The 18,288-nt window shown below is 36.6% G+C and overlaps 2 protein-coding genes across 2 annotated transcripts in view; one reads left to right on the plus strand and one right to left on the minus strand.

The window, feature by feature from the left end:
- LOC306880180 (myosin-binding protein C, cardiac-type-like) overlaps positions 1 to 1,967 on the plus strand; it is a 34,493-nt gene extending 32,526 nt beyond the window's left edge. Inside the window, exon 31 of the mRNA XM_079433515.1 lies at positions 1,605 to 1,967. Within this exon, the coding sequence (XP_079289641.1) occupies positions 1,605 to 1,636 (32 nt within the window). The 3' untranslated portion in view covers positions 1,637 to 1,967. The remainder of the gene's footprint in view (positions 1 to 1,604) is intronic.
- Positions 1,968 to 3,347: 1,380 nt separating this feature from the next.
- Positions 3,348 to 14,176, minus strand: LOC306888137 (protein lin-7 homolog C). The gene is made up of 5 exons (XM_079446291.1): positions 13,989 to 14,176; positions 12,962 to 13,080; positions 9,193 to 9,264; positions 8,165 to 8,374; positions 3,348 to 6,149 (listed from the first exon to the last, which is right to left on the minus strand). Exons 1-5 carry the CDS (start codon positions 14,023 to 14,025, stop codon positions 5,982 to 5,984), a joined length of 606 nt encoding a protein of 201 aa, XP_079302417.1. The 5' UTR covers positions 14,026 to 14,176; the 3' UTR covers positions 3,348 to 5,981.
- Between the last annotated feature and the right edge of the window lie 4,112 nt (positions 14,177 to 18,288).

Consider the following 18,288-nt stretch of genomic DNA (forward strand, 5'->3'; position numbering starts at 1 on the left):
AGTCAATGGGACCAGCAACTGTTTGGTTAGCCACAATTAAAAAAAATCATTTCTTGCGTTCAACAGAAGAAATAAACTTGACAGAAGTTTTATATTTGGGTCAACCATGCCTTTAAATGTTGTATGAGGGACCATAATCAGTGGCGTCTTATTTGAATGAAACTTACCTGAATGACCACTGAACGTAAGAGAACAAATGAAAAGATATATGCTGAGACATATAGATCAAAATCCATCCATGCTTCTGTTTGTATTAACATGTTATTTTACAACTCTGAAATGAGTTTAAAAAAAGGCTAGAATTATACTTTTACTTAAAACAAAACAAAGAAACGTGGATAACATGTCTTGCCATAAATCGGAAATTTCATTTTGGTTAATAACTGTTGGATTGGACCTAGAAGTGTGTCTGAAGTTCCAAAATGGATCTGTATCCAGTGATCCATGATTTCAGCTGTGTGTCACACTTTAATACTTCCTCCTTACTTCCTGTTTCCCTTCACATTCAGCTAAACAGTAAGCTCAGGTTTGCTCTGTGTGAAATGTGTCCAAGGTAAGCATGACAGTGCCCCATTTGTTGCCATCACACCCACACTGCCTGCACTTTCTTTAACAAAGCACTCCACTGTGTCAAGTCCAGCATGTCTGGGTGCTTCTCAATACTGAAATCGATTGAACTCTGTCATCATAAAGGACAAATCAATTCTCTAAAAGCACTGTGAGGAGAGGGGAAGTTTTCAGAGGAGCAAGGATGCACAGGTGCACACTATGAAGAAGTTTGCACATTTTAATGCTTTATTTCCTTCTTGCATCTGATCCTTGCATCTTTCCCTTATGTCTTGTGAGCTTAGACTCCTGGAAAGGACACAATTATAGAGAGTTAACAAAATGAGATGCACCCTTGCTCTCTGAGCCACCAGATACTGACAGAACTAAATTAGTTTTGTACATAAATTTAAAGCACTCTACTATTCCAAAATGTTTTGGGTCAGTAAGATTGTTAATTTTTCAAAAAATTATGACATTTTATTATAATTTAAAATAATTGATTTCTGTTTTAATAGATTTAAAATGCATTTTATTCATGTGATGGCAAAGCTGAATTTAGCAGCACTTTAAGAAATAATTTTTTGCTGATTTGGTTCTCAATAAACTATTTTTATTCCTATCAATGTTAAAAACACTTGTCCTGCTTAATATTTTTGTGGTAACATTTTTTTCTTTTTTATTCTTTACTATCACTTTTGATCAGTGTAATGCATCCTTGTTGAATAATAATTATTAAAGTATTAATTTCTTAGAGAAAAGGAAAAAAAACTTCCTGACCCCAAACTTTTGAATGGTAGTTAATTAATTTAAAATTAACATAAAACGTGATATTCATAACACAATCATAACTCAAATTTGTATATGACCAGAATTAACTAAATGGGCTCATCCGTTTCAAAGGTGTAGCTTTGAAATGCATGCAGGTTTGTTTTGGGTCGCTCAGATGTATAATGAATTATTTTGAACATCACTGAAGGTAACTTTAGATAATTGTACACGAGCAGCCTTGTAAATGCAGGATGTAATCTAATAATGGTTCTTTCACTTCATCGCAGCTCAAGTCACAAAAGAAGACATCAAGAAATGAGACGTAATGGGTTTGGAGAAACTGTGACACTTGTCCTCTTTCTGTCTTCTGTCCTGTAACTGATCCCATGACATGTCCGTGATCAAATGACAGAGCAAAGAAATCTTTCAGTGGTTTTCTTCATTTGCTTGTGTTCCCCATTTCTCACTCACATCCCATGGTCTGTGCTTAGGTGTGATTTGCTTTTCTTTTTTGCTTGTGTTCATTTTGTTTCATTTCATGTTGTATTTAAGCTCCATGCTGTAGGGTCTAGTCGAGACTCAGTATTTTCCTTCCACATGTGATGTTATGCAAAACATGCTAAATAAAGCTAAGAGATTTGTTGGCGCTTATTGTCTGGTTTTCACTGAGATAGCATACTGTAATTCACATTCCTCTTTTGCACTCACATTTTAGCACAAACACAAATAATTCCATTTTTTTTGGTTGCATTTCTCTCCTAATTTCCAGAGATTTCTTGAGAGAACTACAACCCTTTAAAATGCGTCACTCGTGCATCACCTGAGAAACCACAGTCACACTGAGAGTGGCAGACAGATGTCTCCTCTAAGTTTCCATACATCACAATGACGCACTCTCCTGTCTATACCAGCAATGGCACAGCTATCAAATGCATTCTTTAGGCACTCACGTGGCCCAAAGTATGTCCCAGCATCAACAGGCTGCTGGTATTAATGTAACAAAGCCCACACAAGTCCATCTGGAAGCGTCAACTCAGTGGAATTATCCGTGTGAGCAGAAAGCATGGCAGGCCTGCATGGCTTTGTTCTGGAATTTTCTCCAGTGGCAGGTTTGAGAGGATGAAATGTTTGAAATGAGGCCCAGGCATGCCATCATGACAGAGGTGTCAAAACGACCGTGGATCGGCCTGCTCCATTTTGAAGTTTAGCAGCTGTCTTTGTCCTATTTGGCCATTTCTTTCATTGCTCTCACATTAAACGTACTGTCCAAAATTTGATAAGCCATATGTTTTTGATTGCGGAAACAAAGCATTTAACAGTTTTTAATCCAAAATTTGAAAAACCAATCCAGTCTTTATGAATATTTTTCAATGGAGCCACTGAATGGAAAACAGTCTGAGGAAATGCAGAGGGTGCGTTTGAATGACAGATCCATTCATTAATACGGTCAGCAGACCGATATTTCTTCATTAACGCAGTTCAAACTCTCTACACCTTGTCAGAAGAGGGATTGTTTTTATATTAGGCTACATGTTATTAATCAGTAAGGCTTTCAGTGTCGGTAACGTGCGGGCTCCGTCTTAAAGATGCAACCCGAGACAGAAGGAACACAGTCGATGACAGCGTTGACATGAAACTAAATTGGGCTGACAAATCCTTCGAGAGTGTGTTTATTGGTCTGTGACCGTGTGCCATTACATTAGGAATGTATGACATTTGAACCTGTTTCCAGTTACTGAGTTTTTTTCTGTATACGATTTTAATGATTTATCTTTTTTTTAAACGACTAAATTGCAATAATTTACTTTTAAAAAAATAATAATTTAAATAATTTTTAATCAATTAAATAATGCAAAAAGTGACCGAGACCATCAACCAATTGTAACTTGTCCTACAGCGCCCTCTAGTGTTTAGGTAAAGGCGCTAGTTTGGCGATGTTATTAAACGTTTTTTTTTTCCAACTAAAACGTATTATCTAGCTTTCTCCAATAAAGGGAAAAAAAAGGAAACACACACACACAAAATATTTTAAACCCACAGTATATTTAAACTGTGTATCCTCAAAACAAAATCACCTTGGTCAGTCTTTATACATCCACATTAATGTAACACAATACAGCAGGACAGAAATGTCAAATAATACAATAAAACAACAGTTTCTTAAAAAACAGTCCAAACTAGCTGACCAGACACTGAAAGAGCTCCCAGAACGGATGCAAGTTTGGTCTTGTTACCTGAATCACAGGGAGAATGTCGTCAAGATAAATCAATACAAAGCATTCCTGGAAAAAAATCTCAAGAGAAAAATCACTTTATCAAAAAGGGGTAAAATATCAAAAGAAAACGGTTATAAAAATAGTTAATCAGCCCCCCTGTGGACAAATCCAAGTATGAATGGGTAGTAAGTAACCTGTTTGAGATGATGATGACAGGAAACGGATCATGTCTCATTATTGCTCGTGATACATGATGCTTTAAAATGTATGATACTGTTGAAAGAACCAACCTGAGCACCGTATACACCACAGAAAGAAAAGAGATCTCTTGATTCTTCTTTTTTGTTGTTGTCAATAACACAAATGATTCCTTCATGCAAGACATCAGACCTCCCTTTTATCTCTCACCCCCAAAACACCTACGTATCTCACAGCTCGGGGTGAGTCATGGGCCTCTATAATTAGACACGTTAAATATTTTATGAGAGACTGAGCAAAAATAGACTGTTTTTTTCCAAGCTTGTCAGACACTGAAAATACCTGCATCTGAGGTTAAAAATACATCAAGCGTTGCATTTTTTAACACGTGAAAATTAGTACAAAGAGAAAGTGCAGTGTGAAACTACTTTTATAACATGAATCCTGACAAAAAAAAAAAAAAAATGCATGTCAATTAAATCCTTAAAATTTGTCTGTAACATGAACAAGTAAAGGTGAATCTTAAGTAACGGGACCGCATTTTTAGCCACTGAAGAATCTAGAGGATACCGGATAAAATCTCAGCTCCAGATCTGCATCTATTTCCCAGACATTGATATGTGTGAATTAATTACCGACGTTCCAGAAAAATGATTGATCAAAAAAGGAACCTGGACAAAATAAATGAAAGAAAATGAAAATGACAGCACCAGTTAATAAAAATTTCACTTGAGCTTCATTTAGACAGGTCTTATTTAATGAATGGTGAATAAGGTTGGTGTTCTTTAACATTCGTTTATGCATTCATTTCTGTTTTGCTAGCATTATGCTCAGTTGCTACCTCGTGATAAGCTAATATAACCATTTAAGTGAACTGATTCTGAAACATGATGCAGATATTTGTAATGATCAGCGTGAACTGGGTGTAACATACGGACCCACAGCTGACTGAAAGGCAAGTGCCAAATTAACATTCAGAGAGCATTGTGAAACAACAGACGATAAAACAATCAAATTCCCCCTACGCTTTTAAATTTAGTGTTTCTGCTGTGAGGATTTAAACTGAAATCTTAAATTCTACAAACAAAAAAAATTGAACGCAAGCCTGAATAAGAGCTAGTGACTGCTTAATTGTGTTTCTGTGTGCTTAAAAGGGGCATATGCTACAAAAATGTCATTTCTATTATCTAACACTCAAACGGTGCCACAAGCATCTCCTCTGAACTGCTGCTTGGTTAAACAATTCATAAACACTCATACATATTCAATCAAAAGCAAGCTGTTTAAATGGAGCAATCAGGAGCGAATGTAGCAAGATTTGTGGCTCTAAAAGACTAATCTAAATAGTTGAATATTCTTGTTTATGCAGGTTGATATTTAACTCAATAGAGCTGATGAGATTTTCACAGCATTTTTTTCCCACACATTCATGAAAGGAAAATGGTGTTAGTTTGTACTGTAAACAAGATGTGAAGAGTCAATCAGTTTGGGTCAGTCAGGCATTTTTTGTATAAGAGTATATTTACAGCTGACATTTTGTGTTTGAAACAGCAGGACTGATGGGATGCTTGTGTCACCGCTCTGCCATTTATCTCTCTGGAGACTCAAAATGAGATTTTAACATTTCTGGTGAACTTTTCCTTTTTCTGTGGGCAAACAGCAAAAAAAAACAAAAACAAACATCTATCATAAACCCTTCACTCAATGATACACTGTTATTTTGAGATGATGAATCTTACAGTCATTTTGCATTTTAACATGGTGGTAGTGTTCACTCATTTTGTGCTTGGACCATAAAACACAGCCTACCATGGGACGTAGTGGGGGCTGCAGGCTTTTTTTTTGTAAATCTCTTGAGGCACTTTTTTGACATTTTCATTCAGATGACCTCAGGAGTTGAACATTGCAATGGTCCTCTTGCATATCTAACTAATCAACATCCCAAATGACAGTACATTCTTAGTAATACACCAGTAGTGCATGTGTGTGTGGTGTGTACGTGACAACATCCAGAGCCAATGTAGTAGTGTTCATGCTATGAGAAAGAAGTGTGTGAAAAGACTGTTAAAAAAGGTGAGGATTTAGAAAATTTTCACAAAAAGGAGTGCCAAACATGTGGCTAATCCCTGGCTGGAGAAAGGGGGTGAGCGAGTGTGAACGAGGAAGACAGATGGCAGAAGAATTAAAGACAATGACAGAGAAAGTGAGAGAGAGAGAGATGGGAGGGGCAGAGGGCTCAGGCGAGATGCCCTACTGGGGGTAGTTGTTCTGTTGCCGGCGTTTGGCAGACCTCAACTTCTCAAAGCGCGACTCCATCTCTTCGAGAACCTTAGGGGTGTACCGTACCACCAGCTTCACTGTACCCTGAGCAGCCTTCAACAGCTCCACAGCTTTCTCATGGTGCTCTCCTTCTACACTCTGAAAGACAAAAAGTTTACATGCACTTTAGAAGTTCAATTTCAGCTGAAAAAAAGCTATACTTTTTCATTTTCGTGTAAATGCTTTAGTCCAACTGAAATCACACAAGTCTGATTTTTGCGATAGGTCGTAGATAATGTGATTCAGCATGTATATGCATCAATTAGATTTCAATTTTGTGAAGCTCAACTGTACCTGACTGTGTCTGTAAACAAACTTCTCACATTACAATTTATTCTATTAATCTGTTTAAAAGTCTTTGCACACTTTGAGCTTCAAAAATGCTCTTCAGAAACCTACAGGTGACGTCACGGACACTACGTCCATTTTTTTTTTTTTTACAGTCTATGGTCAAAACTCAGCCCTAGTAAGGACATCATTAAAATAGTCCATGTGTTCAACCGTAATTTTATGAAGCTGCAAGAATACTTTTTGTGCACAAAGAAAAAAAAAAAGGAGAGACTTTATTCAAAATTTCTTCTCTTCCATGTGAGTGTTCAATGTGTTCACGACGCACTCTTGTGCATTGCTCTGCTTGTAAACAATGCGAAGCATATCCAGGTTCTACGTCAGAATGCCGGCTCCTGCACCGGTGGCATCACACGCATGCGCCGTGGTACTATGCAGGGTCAGAAAGCTCTCAGATTTCATCAAGAATATCTTAATTTGTGTTTCGAAGATGAATGAGGGCGAGCAATTAATGACAGAATTATCTTCTTTAATGGGAAGTATGCTGGTCTACAAAGATATAGCTTAGGGGTGTGCGATATGACGATTTTTGATCATGGACGATAAAAATGTCTCCACGATCTGCTTTTGAAGAAATATCGTAGTATCGTGCTACAGCACACATTCTATCAGTTACATTTCTGGTGTCGCCGTATTAATATACTGTACAGCGCGGCATGCATTCACATCAGTGTTAACTCAGCGGTAGAGTTACACTCACAGAACACTGCACTTATTCGCAGTCACAAAAGTACTTAATTTGTGTTTTAAAGCCTTGCAGGTTAAGCTTTTCATTCGCCTAAAACGACTACTCAAGTTATCTTTTGAGCTAATACTGCCAAAACACACAAGGTTTACATATAGACTCAGTTGGTTATGTCTAAAATGAAAGTAAACAGCTGAGAGAAACGGATGCATGCCTGTATATTAGATGCGTGCAGGTCTTAAAGGGACAGTACTAAACATACAGCTGACTGTCATTAAAGGGATAGTTCACCCACCCAAAAATTTAATTTGTCATTATTTACTCACTCACATGTTGTCCAAAACCTGTATTAATTTCTTTCATGTGCGGAACACAAAAGAAGATATTTTGAAGAACGTGGGTAACCAAACAGTTGCTGGTCCACATTGACTTTGATAGCAGGAAAAAAATACACTATGGAAGTCACTGTGGACCAGTAACTCTTTTCCACATTCTTCAAAATAGCATGTATGTTCAGCAGAAAAAAGAAACTCATTCAGGTTTAAAACCTTCATTTTGAGTGAGAAGATGATGCTATAAATATAAAGCACTACGACAGAATCGACAGACAGATGACAGAATTTTTATTCTTTAATGTTAAAAGAACAAAACGCAAAGAGAAAAAAAATAACTCTCTAAAAATAATAAAATAATAATACAGTTGCTTTAATAGGAATCAATCTATATAGTGTTTTATTGTTATATTTGTTCATTCAATTTATTGAATGCTCCTGCTAAATACACCTATTGTACCTGAAAATAAAGCACTGTTTGTTTTATTTATATATTATGTGCATTTGTAATGTGTGTATTTGTTCTTATTTTTTAATAACAAATATAAAACAATGACAAAGATGTTCATCTTCGCCCACTTTGGCCTAAATATCCACCATTCCTTTTTATATTTTGTCTTTATAATAGGGAAATTAGTTTGGCTGTACTGCTCAGACAAAATAGTAAAAACAACATTGTCATTTCTATAAAAAATTGTGATAAGATATTTTTGTCATATCGCCCACCCCTACTATAGCTATGTACATACCACTCCATTAACAGACAGCAGCTGATCTCCTCTCTTCAGGCCACCGTGCCGATCGGCGATGCCTCCAGGAATGATGCGGGAGATGTAGATGGGTGAGTTTTGTTCCTTCCCACCCATGATGTTGAACCCCAGTCCTTCCTCTGTTTTAGGGAGCTCTACCACACGTGGGTGAGAATGACCCTCACTGGCTGCAAATGCAGCCACTGTAGCCTGGGAACGGAGTGAGGATGGTCATAAATCAAACAATTATGAGTGGCATAAAATGCTAATTATTAGACCTGTGCAAAGGCTGTGTGCGCGTATGCACACATTTTATATAAACATACATAATATGTTGCTGAACTATTCTTCAAATTTTGGGGTAAGTAGAATTTTTGTTTAATGAAATCTTTTTTTTTTTTTTTTTTTTTTTAGCAAGGACACATTAAATTGATCAAAGGTGTCAATAAAGACATTAATAAATGTTACAGAAAATTATATTTAAAATAAATGCTGCTCTTTTAAACTTTGCATTATTCAGAAAAAAAAAAAAAAAGCACCCCCCCCTTGAATACCAAATCATATTAGAAAGACGATCATATGACACCCGAAGACTGGTGTATTGGCAGCTGAAATAAATTCAGATTTGCCATCAGAAATTAATTATATTTTAAAATATATTGATGAAAAAATTAATTAGTTATTGTAAAAAAAAAAAAAATTATTTTAAACTGTAATAATAGTTCTCATCGTTCTTTTTTTCTATAATTTTGTTCACATAAATGCAGCCTTTGTGAGGTTCAAAAACACTCATCTTAGCAACCCCAATTTCTTTTTATCCATAGTGTAAATATAGATATTATTTAAAGATATATAATAAAAATATCAAAATAAAAAAAAAAGTGTAAATGGCCACATTGGTCTGGTGTTAAAGAAGGCATTACAACCAAGCCAATCAGATAATGAGATTAACTGTCTGACAATGTTCATGCTAAAAATAGTAAATAGTAAAAATAGTCTGTTTAATTAGCAGATATACAGGGACTTACCTTAGCTGTTGCATTCGCCCTCAGCTCTGGGCTGCTATTGATGTCCACTGTCTCATACACATGCTCATATACCTGAAAATGAGAGCACACCGTGTCAATTACACAAACACATAATACAGAACAATTAAAACCTCTACTTAAGGCTCTTAAAGGGTCATGAAACCCCCTGTTCCAGCACTGGTTAGTTCTCACCAGTTTTAAAAACTGCTACAAAAATGCACAACACACACAACTTCAGTTTCATTTCACTTCCATTGAGTTAAAAACAAATAAATGTACAGCCATTTGCCTTTGCACTCTGCACCAAATGTAACTCACTTAGTGAATGAATCGCCTTTGTGGCCAACTCTAACAAAGCAAAAAAACAACACTCTCCTGGCTTTGATCCATGAATGTTTCACTCAGTTAATGTACGTGATCTCGCAGACCGAATGTGAGTCTGTCACACATGCTGTTGTGAATAAATAAGCGAAGCATCTTCTCATAGGATAAGAACAAACAGTCCTGTGAATAATGATGAGACACCAACATGTCATCAAAGTACTATAGTGTACTAAAGTTTACCAGTTAAAATTAATGGATGTGATTGTCTTCTATGATGTGCAACACAAACACCTCTGCAAAAGTCTCAAAAAAGTAGTTTTGAGTTTTCATGACTCTTTAAACTGCCAAGTAAACAAAACCAGATGTACAATTTAAGCCAGATTTCCAGAACCTGAGGCAGTTTCCCCAGATCCATCTCAGTTTAGTCACAACTAAATTACGTGTGAATCGTAATTCACCCTTAAAAAGCGGTTTAAATTTGCCACATTAGTCTGTATCAGATCTTCAGTGAACAGCCACCAGTAAACCAGTAAGTGTGTCTTAAACCAGCTGTAATTTGTGAGTGGAATGCCACACCATTAAGAGAATACAATATCAAATCAATCTCTTTACATGGCTTGCTCTTGATGCTTGTGCACATGCTAAACCACTGTTTCATCTTCCATTTAAGGCCATTGTTATACATCCACCACACTGCCTCAGCATTCAACTCCGAGTCATGCGTGTTTATCTGAGTATCAAGCATGCATTCAGAGGTTCAGTGCAAAGTGTAAATGTTTAAGACACAAAGCTTTTGAGTTACCAATCAACTATTTTATGCATCCCTCACAAAATGAACAGCACTTAAGTCAAGCACCACCACATGCAACAGCTTAAACAAGCATTTCCAGAGAAATCATGGGTGGCCATGGAGTCACAAAACACGCAAAATCTAGACAGTTTTGTCCATCCAGAGGCCGGGTGTAATAAGGCTGTGTAGGCACAGAAATAAGTGAAGGGCTGGAGGTTTCTGTAAACTAATGATGCATTCACAATGTGCATCGGAAGTCGTGGCCTAATGGTTAGAGAGTTGGACTCGTGATCCAAAGGTTGCGGGTTCGAGTCTCCGGCCGGCAGGGATTGTAGGTGGGGGGTGAATGTCCAGCACTCTCTCTACCCTCAATACCACGTCTGAGGTGCCCTTGAGCAAGGCACCGAGCCCCCAACTGCTCCCCGGGCGCTGCAGCATAAATGGCTGCCCACTGCTCCGGGTGTGTGTTCACGGTGTGTGTGTGTTCACTGCTGTGTGTGTGCACGTTGGATGGGTTAAATGCAGAGCACGAATTCCGAGTATGGGTCACCATACTTGGCTGAATGTCACTTCACTTCACAAGTCTCACGCTCAACAGTGAGGTAAAAAAAAATAACAGTACAGTACAGTATTTTTAAAGCGTCCTAAAATACTAATATAATTTACAATGTTTTTTTTATTAGTTATTTATAACAAAACTTATTTCAAATTAATGCTATCCTTTTAAGCTTTTTATGAATCAGAAACAAAATCAAAATAACTGTTTTCAACATTGACACATCGCTACAAATAAATAAACCGTGCCAAGACAATATTATTGTGTTTTAACTTAAAAAAGAAACACCTCTATCTTAGATTGCTGGAAACTGAAAATAGGGTTTACGGTAGACCAAATCACTTCAGATGACTGCCTAGATTTATAGATAAAATCATATCGCATGACGATCTTCATTAACTCCGTCCAAAACCTCTTTAAACTTAGGCAAAGCTTTCAGAAACCCCTGCTTTATTCTAGGCTCTTACGCAAGGCAAAGAAGCGTATCTCTGCTGTGAGCATCACTTGTGCTGAGACTTCAGAGTCTTCAGTGAGCGCGACAGATGACCAAGCAGCAGGGAGGAGACCAGTAAAGTGCCAACAGTCTTAGATTCACTACATGGGCAGCAGAACACTACAGCTGAGTTTTATACCCAGTCTGAAACAGACAAATGGATTGACGCTATTTGTGGACATCAGAATCAATATCCAGTATCCAGTCCTTCTACATAACTACCCATGTACTACACTAATGAGCACTTTGTCATAAGCATTAGTGATGAGGGCGACTTCAGTCATAACGACTTGAGTAAATGAGCCGAGTACTTGAGCGGAAAGGGTGTGGGGGGTTGGTGAGCATGAAGTAACTTCGGTCTGAACTCTGCACAACTCTTTTTTTTTTAATCGTCTACGTCTTTCTTTAGTACCTTCATCACACCTTGTTGCCGCCCCAGCATTTTGCACCATGTTCGTTGCATTTTTAAGACTGTGGGTCTGATTCATTAATAATTGCGTGTGCTCTTTTATATTTGTATGCACAGGGAAAGCTGAAAAACTGTAATATAAAACTGAAAAAACATGTAACATAAAAATTCTACCTAATTGACCTGAACTTGCTTTTAGACTTGTTCCAATGTTAATGAATTTGGAATATTCTAAATGAGTAACCGTGTGCCCGAGGTTAGTCATTTGCATAAAACATGCCAATACCATCTCCATATAAGTGCTTTCACACAACCTTTCCTTCACAGCCTTTCGTCACTCCCAGCAAACATGACACTTTCTAAAGACGTGTGCTCCTCAAAACCAGTTCAGACACAATAAACACCTTTTATACAGACCTCTCGTCATCCAGTCGTGCATGTGTGTATCTGTGTTGTTGTACATAGAAACCTCACAGCTTTTATTGCTCTTTCACCTTATCTATAAAAATCTATAAAATGAAATCATACTTTGATTATGACATCACCCCAGAGGATGTGAGTATTTTGTGTATGTGGTTTTAGTTGCTCCTACCTTTTTCATAAATTATGGTGAATTTATGGTAAATGTATGGAAAATGATACATTTTGCGTAAAAAAAAAATAACTGTGTCTTTATTTGTGCTTCAAACCAGCCTATTTTTTTTAAATTTTATAAAGTACGGTGGCATTTTGCTCAGTACTTTGTATAGAGTTGGGGCAGCAAGACTTGAAATCTGAATTCAAATCTGATTTCTAATCTGCTTTTAATAAAAAGCAGATTTTATTTCAGATTTCAAGTCTTGCTGCCCCAACTCTATACAAAGTACTGTGCAAAATGCCACAGTACTTTATAAAATAAAAAAAAATAGGCTGTTTTGTAGCACAAATAAAGACACAATGTTCTTATATTTTCATGAGCAATCTCCTTGAATGGTCGAATCTCTAATAATTACAAGCACAGTGATGTAAAAGACAACCAAAAATGTTTTTAAGTACATTGACATGAAGTACGCACTTTAAAGTTTGCATATTTACCCATTTTACTCCTACAAAGGTGAACGCGACAAAACAGTCCGCACTTTTTACACTCATGAGTTACAAGATTACATAAGGACTTGCATTCATTTGAATGCATGAATGTGATGCTGGCACACTTACCTCCCGTACGGCATTGCAGAACTCGCTCTGCAAAACCCTCTGAAGTGCCTGCAGCTTCTGGGGAGGCACTTCCCCTGTTCTCTGGAGTTTGTCCAGCAGCTCAATGGCACGAGATATGTCTGGAAAAGAAATGCATGCAAAACAATGAGGGCAAGACCAAGGCTGTGGACAATCATTTGCATCATTCAATCTGGAGATGTTGTCTTTGGCTGAACATCCATGAATAATAAATAACATTACATGCTCAAGTAAATATTTCAGAAAGTAAACTCTCTCTCCAAAAAAACAAATAATTGTTTGTGTGATGTTCTTTTATAATGATGACAATATTACTAGTATTATTAACACATTTCTCTACAACTAAGAAGAAATACAGTTTGTTAATCAATCTGAGATACAAAATAAAATTTTTGGTTCTCAGCTTCAGTCACATAAGTAACTTAGGTTTCTTCATTCTGCAAATATTTTTAATCATATATTTGTACGTACTATTAAAAACTAAAGAATATCAAAAGAGATGTAAAGACCTCGGATTATAATAAATCGGCGCTTTCGCTATTAGACTAGCCAGCGCTCACTCTTAACAATTTAAAGCCCCATAAACAGTCAGATGGATTATAAGATGCTGGTTGTCAGGATGTCACTGAAAGACTGTACTAAACCAGCAGAAATAATCAAATACGCTGATCTCTAATATTAACGCTGTCCTGGAGTGACCATGCTAACAGTGCACACAAAAGATTACTGCTCCTGACAGCTAGCCTGGTGTTTTGCTTTCATTGAACGTAAAGACGCCGCTTTAACGACAGGAAAAATTATTCATACTTCACATTTTATACGCTTTCGTAGATGTTGTGTAATTTATTGAATATTACTAATGATCTGATACAGTGAATGGCAGCTAGCTCGCGGTCGTCCACTAATCCATCCTCATGAAGTGACAGCAGGATGTTTTGAGCAAAAAGCGTGATTTACACAAGCTTTCGAACATGAGATTCAACAGAAAACGTTTCAGTGAGCGGCTTACCTCTTTCCAGACGCACAGGTTCTCCTAAAGAGGCCATTTTAGCCCTGGATATTGAGTTTGGGTTTGGCGAAAGCTCCAGACTCGCGTCTCGGCTGCTGTGTTTGTTGCTGTTAGCTAGCTGAAGCTGAGCTTAAGCGCTGTGGCTAATGCAAAGAGATTAAAGGGCGAGTCAAGAGCATCATTCCTGCGCTGTTTCTGTGCAGACACTTTGCATACCATAACAGACACAATTTTATTAATTAAAACCCTCTGGTTGTGTTCGGACTCCTGTCACACTTGTGGTGTTCCCAGTCAAAAAAATGACCGGACTCCAAATAACTGCTTATAAATCTGTCATTATGCTATATTATCACCAAATATTGGATTCAATGTTTTTGTCAACTTGTTTTCTTTCATTTAGGACTGGTTTTGTGTTTCCTTTTGCATCTGATTAATCGTAGGCCTCATTTATCTGAAAGTAGGCACCTCATTTTTTGCGTGAAAAAAGCATTTTTTTATGAATAAGTTTCGCAATATGAGATAAAAAAAAATATGAAAATTTGCACTGTTTATCACACTAGTGTGCTTTAATGTTTAATCAGAAAGTTTGCTTTTAAATGCTTTTATTTTGTACAAAATTGCACAAAGTCACACTTGTCAAAAATGGCCGGCCATTGAAAGTGAATGGGGAAGAATGAAAGTAAGAGAAACAACTAGTGTTCAGGAGCATGTTGTGCTTGCAAACATAAAGGCCTTGGGCCTGTGTGTGTGCGGATGCATGTATACTCACGGTATCACACACACACAGACACACAGACACAGACACACACACACACACACACATGTTGGTTTTTGTGGTTTATGGGGACTCTCCAGAGGCGTAATGGTTTTTATACTGAACAAACTGTGTGTGCTATTGCCCTACACCAACCCTACACCTAAACTTAGCCCTCACAGGAAACTTTGTGCATTTTTAGATTTTCTAAATCTAGATTTTTAAGCCTTTTGAATTACGGGGACATAGGCAGTGTCCTCATAAACCACCTTCATATTGTAATACCTCTGTCATACCCATGTCATTATACAAATTTGTGTCCTCATAAACCACATAAACATGCACACACACACACACACACACACACACACGCATACAAACTATTGTTAGTATTACACCTATTTCATCCTAGCTTGAACTGCATGCAATATGCTTTTATGAATCCAATATTATAACTCTCTCTCTCTCACACACACACACACACACACACAAAATAGGTGAAATAGGTGTAATACTCACAATAGTTTGTATGCATAGATATGTGTGTGTGTGTGTGCGTTTTTGTGACAAATGAGGACATAAATTTGTATAATGACATAGATATTACAAGGTGAAGGTGACTTTTCAGGACATTGCCCCATGTCCCCACTTTTCAAAAGGCTTATATATCATACAGAGTGAGTTTTTTGGGGGGAAAGTAGAAATGCACAGTCTCATGTGAGGGCTAAGTTTAGGTGTAGGGTAGGTGTAGGGCAATAGCACATGCAGTTTGTACAGTATAAAAACCATTACGCCTATGGGATGTCCCCACTGTTCACAAAAACAAGCATGTGTGTCCAAGGTCCAAGGCCTTTATGATTGCAAGCACAACATGCTCCTGAACACTAATAGTTTCTCTTGCTTTCATTCTTCCCCATTCACTTTCAATGGCCGGCCATTTTTGACAAGTGTGACTTTGTGCAATTTAAAAGCAAACTTCCTGATTAAACATTAAATCAAACTAGTGTAATAAACAGTGCAAATTGTCATCATTTTTTATCTCATATTGTGAAAATTATTCATAAAAAAAGTTTTTTTCACTCAAAAAATTTGGTGCCTACTTTCAGATAAATGAGGTCTACGATTAATCAGATGCAAATAGAAACACAAAACCAGTCCTAAATGAAAGAAAACAAGTTGACAAAAAGAATGAATCCAACATTTAGTGATAATATAGCATAATGACAGATTTATAAGCAGTTGTTTGGAGTCCGGTCATTTTTGACCGGGAACACCACAAGTGTGACTACGTGAAATAAAACCCACAAAAAATTACGCAAATTCTAAAAAAATTAATGAGAAGTACTTATACCCTATGTGAACAAAGTCAGTAAGTTTGAGTCCAATGCGATAATGTTAACTAGTATTTTTGGGAAAAAGAAAATCTTTTCCGGGTCAATTTGACCCGAACACAACCAGAGGATTAAGAGCAGCCCGAGGGAATATAATTTTATTGTATTATATATGTGGAACATATAATACATTTAAGGATTAGGTAGTTGAATACGTGCTATATTGTGAATATAGTTACAGCTAAGGTACTGTTTGGCACGACTACAGTGGAATTTCTGTAATCTTTTTATATCAGTTTTTACTTTATAATATTAGATGCAAATATTCATGTAAATGCTATTTTATTAAGAAAACTCATTTGTTGTCTTCCCTTTCGGCAGAAGACACAGTCCCTAGTTAGTAGATAATGATCTGGTTTTCTGGATGATTTAGATTCTGTTTTTTTTATTTTTATTAAATGTAACAAATGTACAGATAAAAAAGAAAACTTTTAATTTATATATTTTTATTTAATAAAGAACACTCTTTTAAAGAGAATTCATCTATATGTATGAGCCTCGGAATATGCAAAATTAAATTGCACACTCAATAAAAAATGTTTTAATCAAGCAAAAGACAATTTTAACTGCAATTTATTTAATTGCACTTATTTTATGGCATTATCATTAGATGCTGTATTTTGCTCTGTTAGATATATATATATTTTTTTTTTACTCTTTTGATGTTCTCATGTTTTATCAAAGCCACAAAATAAACTGGACTAGCTTGCTTAAGCAGTAATTGTAGGAGTTTAGTTGCTGGTATTGTAGAAAGGGAAACAGAGAATAGAATGGCCTACTTCTGTAGCAAATGGGACAGGGCCCTGCTGGGTCTTACCAAGGACTACTTTGAACTGGGGAAAATCTGAACCTCACAAAAATAACTCAGTCATGCAAGATGTTTCTCGGGTAAAATGCACCAGGAGAATGTTGTATTGTCTATTTCCTTATCTTGTCCAGTCACCATTGCTGTATATGGTTGCATTTTGCAGTAAAAAAGGCTCACACTTTTTATATTATTTTTTTTACTCATTAAGCAACACTGATAGATGATTATAATTATAGTTTCTATACCATGATTCATTGAATTATTATGTGTTTTTGTTTTGATTCATATCTGAAAATGGTATGTGTTTTCCGAGAAAGATGTACCCATGATTATTTATTGTGAATTTCTGCTTGAGCATCCTTTCTTTATTCTTATGATGCAGTGAGATACTTACCATAAACAGATGAAACTTCATGTCCTCCCTTATCTGTGGCAGTGTATCAGTGTCACACAGTTTCTCTTCTGTTGTCTGATAACAGCCTTTGAAGGAAAGCAGGTTTGTGTATAGGTCTGTGTCTGTGTTCAAGAGTATCACATATCATGTAGAGTGCATTGGAGTGTTGATTCCATTGATCTATCTTTCAGACAAAAGAAAATCCTAATCTCCCAGTGCTAGTGATGACGAACTGTACCCTCTGACTGGACAACATTACGTGAGGGACTGGTTTCCATAGAATTTACATGCCAAGTGTACAATAGGTCTTACCTGAGAACTCTATGGACTGTTTGTTCTTCTGTGGAAGAGAATTTAATATACATTGGATAGACGTGTTTTCATCTGCATTTGCGAAATTCTTCAAACTAGCTTTTGATCCTCTCGATTATACTGATATTTATATATGGTGAGAGAATAGGAGGTACTTCAATGGATCTCTATCCCTTTTGAAATCATTTGAATGTAGGATCCAAAGTATATTCGCTGTGAGAGAAGAGGTTCTCTCCAAAGCTTGTGCCAAATTTAGACCTGCAAAGGGAGAGCTCAAACTTTATTGACATTGGTTTTGTTTTTCAGATGCCTATAGTAATTTTATTTCTTCAAATAGATCAATTTAATATTGCAAACAATTTCACAACATACAAAATGAATTATATTAATCCAGAACACATGTCAATGAATAAATTTTATATATATTTTATATATATTTTTTCATCTTGTGGGGATAAAAAAATAAACAGCAAAGCTTTGACAACAGCACCTTGACATAGTATGCATTTCCAACATTACCTTGAGAAGTTGAGGATAGTAAACAGACAGAGTACTGAGAGGAGGAAATCCTGTTATGGTTGAGAATGTAAACGGAATGTTTTGGTCGGAAATCGTTTCCTTGTTTTCCCAAAGTGGACAGT

The sequence above is a fragment of the Barbus barbus genome (genome assembly GCF_936440315.1).
Source record: "Barbus barbus genome assembly, chromosome: 2".
In the NCBI taxonomy this organism is placed as follows: Eukaryota; Metazoa; Chordata; class Actinopteri; order Cypriniformes; family Cyprinidae; genus Barbus; species Barbus barbus.